At 37.3% G+C, this 8,157-nt stretch overlaps 1 protein-coding gene across 1 annotated transcript in view; it reads left to right on the top strand.

The window, feature by feature from the left end:
* Nucleotides 1-6,117, top strand: part of LOC112524486 (vesicle-associated membrane protein 722-like) — a 10,470-nt gene extending 4,353 nt beyond the window's left edge. Inside the window, exons 2-5 of the mRNA XM_025134324.1 lie at nucleotides 1,415-1,556; nucleotides 3,880-4,000; nucleotides 4,131-4,193; nucleotides 5,756-6,117. Coding sequence (XP_024990092.1) covers nucleotides 1,415-1,556; nucleotides 3,880-4,000; nucleotides 4,131-4,193; nucleotides 5,756-5,905 — 476 coding nt within the window. The 3' untranslated portion in view covers nucleotides 5,906-6,117. The remainder of the gene's footprint in view (nucleotides 1-1,414; nucleotides 1,557-3,879; nucleotides 4,001-4,130; nucleotides 4,194-5,755) is intronic.
* Nucleotides 6,118-8,157: the final 2,040 nt, after the last annotated feature.

Here is an 8,157-nt window from a genome sequence, read left to right as displayed (position 1 = left end):
AAACCGTATAAAAATAATATTTTGAGGACAGTAAAATGAAAGTTTAAGAAACATAAAATACAATAAATAAAATTTAAAGAATGAATAAAATGTTAAAAAGAGACCTATTTGATGTTTTAGAAGAGAATTAATTTATATTTTGAGGTTATATTGGTAAAATATAAGTCTGTTCCACTTCCACCCTGTTCTATGGGGTAGAGGTGGAACAGGCCTGTTCTACTTTGTTCCACTCTGTTTCTGTCTATTCCACATAAAAGTCATGCCAAACATGGGACAGGGATCCCTGTTTTGTTCTGTCCTATCCTGTCCAGTGTACCAAACGCACCCTAAATGATCATGTTGGTAAACAACACCGAACGCAGGAATCCTGGATTCACTAGATGACCTTACACTGTAAGGAAAACATGATTCAGTTCTGCATATAGTGATCTGACTTGATTAAAATTGTTATGTAGTCAGTTTAGGGATGAATCCTGGTTACATGCACTTGTTGCTTCCCATATTAGCTGTTGAAGGAAAGTCACGATGAAGGAATTAGACTAGCTGCGTCTTTTTCGACTAGTGAGTTGTTGCCGAGCCTTGGTCACTGAACTCGGTTGAGTAGGCCAGCATGAAAGTTCCATTTCAGGGAAGGACGACGTACTGCAGCCCAGGAATAAAAACGTCGTCTAGGCGTCCATATGGAAGTGCTGCGGGCACATAGAGATGTGGGTTTTTATATCATAGTCTTGATTGTTGTATATTAAATTTACTCATTAAGCATGTGGCTTCAACATTTGCATGCTAGTGTTCATAGGCTATAGCAATAACTAAGTACGCAAGCAGCCGATGATACTCGAGTGTATGACGTACCCAAAGATGGCTTGGCTAAGATTTTAAATTTATGAATAGACTTGTGTGTGCTTTGTAAATTCGATGGATCCTGTTTTATAGATATGCTAGATTGGTGTTTCCTGCTCTTGCCTATGAATTTGTTATAGTAGCATGTTCTGCTAACTGAAGAAGCATAGATATCTTGGAATACAACATTATGGCTTTTACCAAACACAACTTTTTATATAACAGATACAATATGTTGGGGGATAAGCTGTTGCATTATTATATATGTATGCATAATTCATATATTATTTAAATGCCAAACCAAAACAATAGCTAGGGTAGTCAATTAAGGGGGATTGATCAGTAATACATAAAAGGACACTTGAATAATACTACATTGCAATACGGTTACATATTTAGAAATTTTGAAACCTAGTGCTAGTTGCTAGCTAATTTATTGTTGAAACATGGCAATCTCATTCTGTTCTACCTTGCTTACCATTTTTATTGATCTGAATATGGTTAATCTTTGCGCTTTTCCCTTATTTTCTTCTATATCAGTTAGCTGACATTATCTTTATTTTAATTCATGGAGCATACTGTGTTGTTGCTGCCGAATCTGCTGGCAGACAGGTTCCAATGGCTTTTCTCGAGCGAATTAAGGAAGACTTTACCAAGAAATATGGTGCAGGGAAAGCTTCTACAGCTGTTGCCAATAGCCTGAACAAAGAATTTGGGTAATCTGACCCTCCATTTTTACCATCTTACATTCTACGGGGAATGAACCTTGGAAGAACCAGTTAGGTTACTTTCTGTTCCCCAAGGGTCACTTGTGTCAAGGAAACTGCCTTTTAGTAAAATAGAAGGGAATGCTTTATAATTTTTAGTATATCCGTCTTTCTCCCTTTCACACACTTGTCACTAGCCGGAGGTCTACATGGAAACAACGATTTTGCTCTTTAGGGTGGAGGTCAGGTTTGCGTACATCTTACTTCTCGACCCCACTTTTGGGTGGGATATACTAGGCTTGTTTGGTTTGGTTAATGACCGTGTACAAAGACTTTCATCCCATCACTTGCAAAGCCCAGGAGCTTGTTGCACCAGGGGGTTGTTGATGTCCTGCAGAGCCGGATCTACCGTATGTTTTTAAAGTAGTGTCACAAAATTCTTACCCTAATATAAATAAAATAAAAAACATGCTTCGTCCCTGTGGTTAGTACTTTTTAACGGATCCCGTCCCTTTTATGAAAATTAAATGGATCGTGCCCTTGTGGTTGCATTTTTACAATGAGTTGGGACCCTATCACTAACTCTGTTAAAAAAGTCAGTTAAAGCGAGGGGTATTGTAGTCTTTTTATGTTTTTCTTCATTTTTTATTTAAAAAAGTAAAAAAGTTATATATATATATTACTTATATAAAACTATACATACATCTAGATAGTGAAGCTCCCATGGGGCGCGCGAACAGCGTTGCCTCAGCCTCTATCTTCTCCGGCAAAGCCCTCCAGCGCCCCATTGGCTTCCATCTTCTTCGACGAATATCTCCTTCGATGAATATCTCCTTCTCTGGCAAAGCCCTCCAGGACATCCTTGGCCTCCATCTTCTCCGGCGGGACGTTTAAACCAGCACCAAAGCTTAGTAGGCTCTATTCTCCTCGACATTGTGAACCCTCACCCTTCTTTGTTTCCTCTACTCTTCTGGTTCGATTATTTTTGTGGGTTCTGCTTCTAGATGACGAACCAACAGTCTCTTGCATACTACCCATTTAACCACTGAATTATCCAGTCCCTTAATTTTTTTGGTGGGTTTTGCTTCTGATTTTTAATTGCGCTTTATGATTCTTGAATTAGGGTTTGAAGCAGTTGCAGAGCCAGATGGTTTCTGCGAAGTAAGAAGGAATGAAACCACTTGAGAGTCGTCTGAGTCAGAATATCAGTGCCTTGGGTAAATGTCTACCTTCGGGAGATTGATTCCTCGATCTTCAAAGAAAACTGACTCCTTTTTTTGGGTGACATAAACCGCGCATTCTAGCAGCCCTAAAAAAATTCTCACTTCCCTGGACGAATTTGTTTAATATCTTTTCATGGAAGGGGGTACAATGGTGGGGGAGGGAATGTACCGCAGGCTTTATGTACTCACCGTAGGGGGCTTCATTGGAGGGTTTGGGGCTTGATGTGTATTATGGTGTTTGCAGGTCATGATTTGGTGTGGGGCTGTTTTCTGGCGGCGATGGGGTAGGGGGTGGAAAGGGAAAGATCAACAGCGACTTATGTCATCCCTGTGTGTAGTGTGCACATATCTCTCTCTATATATATAATAAAATATAAAATATAATTTAATGATTTTATTTTTAATGGAAAATGGGATGAAAACATACAAAGACCAAACTACTGCTCAGAAGGATTTTTTTAACTGAGTTGGTGATAGGGACGGGTCACAACAGTTGAATTTTCATAAAAGGGGCAGGATCAATTAGAGCCACAACCCAAGGACGAAACATGTAATTCACTCAAAAAATTTACTATAGCTACCAAATACAGTACAAACACTTAGGGCTGTTTACTAGACACTTACCTTTGCGCTTACTGGTTCAATTACCTTACCACGTGAACATAACAAGGACCAAGAATCTTACCTGGTAAGAGGGATGGCAAGGATCGAGACTTTTACCCGGTAAGTGAGGGTGATGACTCTTTACCTTTAAGTGAGGGTGATGACTCTTACCCGGTAAGCACTTACTAGGTTATACACGCCTATAAGGTAAATGAGAGTGCACCACTCTTGCCGGTAAGCGCTTACCCGGTAAGCATTTGGTAAACGACCCCTATGAAATTAGTTATATTTCAATGATTTACAGTTAGGATTTTTGTGTTCCACTATTGTTAACCATAAAAAACTTTAATTTGAGCTTCGATATGCTCTACTATAGCCTCTCAAATTTTCGGTGATGATGCCTGGTGGTAGCATCATTAAGAGTCGTGAAAGTTTTTACACTATGGTAAAAAAAAAATACATTGATGTCCTGCTTGACCAGATAAAGTCAAAATTATTATAACCAGGCCTAAGCTGAAGGAGCAGATGCAGTATTGTGTTGATCATCCTGAAGAAATCAGCAAGCTTTCAAAGGTGAAGGCCCAGGTTACAGAAGTCAAAGGTGTGATGATGGAAAACATTGAGAAGGTAATGCTTTATAAGAGTTTTGATTGAATGATCAAAATTACATATCCTTATGAATAACATTGAACCCTGCTGCATAGGACATGAAGGGTTATGATTTCTTTACACGATATCATACTTGTTTGAATTGCAGGTTCTAGACCGCGGAGAGAAGATTGAGCTTCTTGTGGATAAAACGGAGAACCTCCGATCTCAGGTCAGTGAATTTAAACCCTTAATGTACTCTGTAGGATTCCAAACAGATCTAATCAAACAATGTAATCAACTATAACAGATAAGAATCAAGAAATGGTCGTCTATCATTGATTGTCAAAAGATTACTATGGTTACAGAGAGATAATCTTAGAGAGAGATATTCTATTGAGTACAAAATATTAACTGTCTAAAGCTTACTCTTAACAGACTCTCTAGAAAAAAATTATATTGTACAAAGGATGATACTAAAGGTACATGACTGTGAAATACAAACAAATAAGCTCAAGACATGTATTCTAATATGCTTATGATCCTTTGTACAAGATCTGAAGATTTACATTTAAGTACTAAAGTCTGAATAGGCAGTTGAGACTTTTCTCCCAAACTCTGAGCCTTCTTCTTCAGATCTCTGAGCCTTCTGTTCAGACTTTGACACTCAGACAATTTCTTCTCTACTAAGCTGAACCTTTATCGATGTCTGAACCCTTCATCTTCATATCACAACACTTAGAGTCTTTGAACCGACATTCAAGGTAGGACTTTCATACTCTAAGAAGTTCAACATTTGAGGGCCATTGTAGTTTCCCCTTTTGCGATCGATTAGGTGTAATAATGGAAAATGAGCAAGTACGAAAGATGGTCCAACAAGAAAAAAATTTGCTATCTAATGTATGGTCACAGGTATGTTCAATATCACATTTTAACATTCCAGATCATTGGTTAGGCCGAAGTATTATAGTGTATGGCCATGATGATGGCTACATTTGTGAATATGTCCGAGTACACGTGACTTGATCAACAAGAAATATGGTTGTCAATGGCATAAAAAGATGAATGAAAATACTTTGGGGAATTATGAGATGCAACAGTTAGGATGAATGGAAATGATACTTGCCGAATATTAAGAGAGATTTTGTAGTAGTGTTCTAAAAGGCTGTACGGAGTAATATATATATATATATATATATATATATATATAAAATATCGATATATTATTTTGGTAGGGAAAAGATCGTGAGAGAACCCTCAAAAAAGAAAAAAGAACTAAAGAATCCATCCAAACAGATATATTGAGATGATACAATGGATGTGGTTAAAAAGGTGGTTATAAGCACCTATTTTTTATAATAAAAATATCTTCTATTTTTTAATTAAACCGGCGAAGTTTAACAAAAATGGGCGAAATTTAACCAAAAACACGATCATTTTATTATTTTCAATTTGACATCCATATTGAAATATTTTTAATCTGTTTTTTTCGTGGTTCTTTGGTTCTTCTTTTTGAGCTTCTCTCCTGAGATGATCCATCGAGTAATAGTAGAAAACATGTGTGTGTCTGTATAACGGGCTATTCATGCGAGAACCACAAAAGATTTACAAACTGTGAGAACGAGTGCATCATGTGTTCTAAGGCTAAGATTTAAAGAATTAATTAGCAATTTAGCATATTCGGGTGGGATATACGGGGCTCGTTCGGTTTATGTTTTTATTGACTAGCGTTACTGCTCAATAAGTTATTACTCTGGTTCATCTTTTTTATACAATGGTCGAGCATGGGTGCAGGCACAAGATTTTAGGACACAAGGTACCCAGATGAGGAGGAAGATGTGGTTGCAAAACATGAAGATAAAGCTGATAGTTCTCGGTATCATTATCGCCTTGATTCTCATTATAGTCCTATCGGTTTGCGGTGGTTTCAACTGTGGCAAGTGAAGCATATAGACTTGGGCATAGGATCTTCATCCGGGTTTTCTTTCGGTATTCTTATTATCATTTTGTTGCTGTTTTATTTGCCATTTTTGGATGACACATACTTGCATTATGCAGAAAATACAAAACCCCATGTTTTGGGTGCCTACTGTATATTTGTACCCTTAAAGACATCTATGATATATACTTGGGAAATAGCTTGATTTTGTCCTTCACTTTGCTCGTTCAAACCTCTTGTCAATTTTGAAATTAAGATTTAGGTTTTTAATCACAAAATACTTTGTTATTTGTTGAGGTATGTGATGTTTTAACCTATGGCTGAAGTGATGCAAGTTGTTTGTAAGCAATGCCAATTTGATATTTTTGTAGTGGTTGTAATATAGAGGTGGGCAAGTGGCACCAAATCCTGGTGCTTGTTAGGATCGGCTGCAAATACGAACGGTTAACTGGTCGTTTTCAAGACCTGGTTACCTTTTTCTATCTTATTCATATGACCATTTTAGACCATTCTCTTCTAGAGTTGGGGTAAAAGTCAAGCCTTTGAATGGTCGTAATCAAGCCAGGTCCTTGCTTGTCATTCAACTACCCATCCTAACAATGACGGGTTTCGATCCTTAACCGGTCCCTTTAGTGTAACTGGTTCTAATTGGTCCTGTGAATGGTCTCTAAGGTCAGGTTAGGCATGTCAAGAAAAGAAGATAAAATGATTTTGTTTTGGTTTAGTATTATTTTTTATTAACCAGGTTATTAAGTCAAGTAATCTCAGAATGATCATCTGTTTTATGGGTAGTCGTGGAGTCATCGAATTTGAACCTCCGTGGTCACTAAGGGATTTTTATTTCTCCTTAAGTTTGAACTTGAGACCTCCAGGCACATATGACATTTGGAGCTCAAGTTCAAACCAATCAGACACCATTTTTGTGGTTAGTGTATTATTTTATGGTTTAGGTTAAACTGAATAAGCCGGTATATAATTACTTTTTATATCTAAAGATTCTAGACATTTTTCTATCGTAACTAATCCAAGATAATCTTAACCCTTTTGTAAATCTATTTTATGGGTCGATTAATCCCATTAGGGTCTAATGAGACAAATTATGACCTACTTAGTGACATTTTGACCTAATTCGACTTTTTAAAGAGAAATAGGCTCATTATATCCACTAACACCAAATAGACCTATTAAGACCCATTCTACCTCAATTACTCCCATTAATGTCTAATTAGATTAATTATGACCCATTTAGGTCATTATAACTCAATTGGACTCAAATAGAAGAATTATCCCATTATACCCATTAAGGTCTGATCAAACTAGATATGACCTAGTGTCATTTTGAGTCAATTAGACTCCTTATGGAAAAATGGCCCTATTAAACCCATTAGGGTCTAATCAGATTAATGATGATCCATTTAGTGTCATTTTGGCCCAAATGACTCGATTAAAAGAAATAATAGGCACATTATACCCACGAAGACCACATGGACCTAAGGCAATGTTCAGAATTGGTCCCGGTTCTTCAAGGCTTCGTGGGACATTATTGGTCGTGATGTCGAGGTAGCCATCCATAACTTCTTTTATAGAGGTAACCTTGCTAAAGAACTGAATCACACTCTTATTTGCCTGATTCTGAAATCTGTTAATGCCTATAAGGTTTCTGATTATAGACCTATTGCATGCTATTCGGTTCTTTATAAATGCATTAGTAAAATCATTATTAATCGAATGAAATGTCATTTGGATTATTTAATCGATGGTTCCCAATTGGCTTTCATCCCGGTGAGGAGGATAATTGATAACATTTTAATGGCTCATGAATTGGTTTCGGGTTATCAACGAAAGGAGGGTCCTCCTAGATGTGCTTTCAAGATTGATATTAAGAAGGCATATGACACTGTGGACTGGAATTTTCTTTTCAATATGCTCCGGGGCTTTGGGTTCCACCCGGTTTTGATCAAATAAGTAAAGAAGATGATTTCTACTACCTCTTACTCGATAACGGTTAACGTTGATACTTATGGGTTTTTCCATGGAGGGATTGTTGATCCTCTCTCTCAGTGATTTGATGATAATCCCTTTTTCCTTTCGATGTATTTTTGTGTTTCTGTACTTTCGGTTCCAGCGATCAATACACTGAGCTTGTTCAGTGATCGCTGAAGAACTCGTTTTGTAATTCATTCAGAGACAACGATACTTCAAGAAAACAACACTCACCCCAAAGATCCTTCAGCAAACGTCGAAGACTGAAACTGAA

Source organism: Cynara cardunculus (assembly GCF_001531365.2).
Source record: "Cynara cardunculus var. scolymus isolate 2C chromosome LG 13, CcrdV1, whole genome shotgun sequence".
NCBI lineage: Eukaryota > Viridiplantae > Streptophyta > Magnoliopsida > Asterales > Asteraceae > Cynara > Cynara cardunculus.
This window is presented reverse-complemented; position numbering and strand designations above follow the sequence as displayed.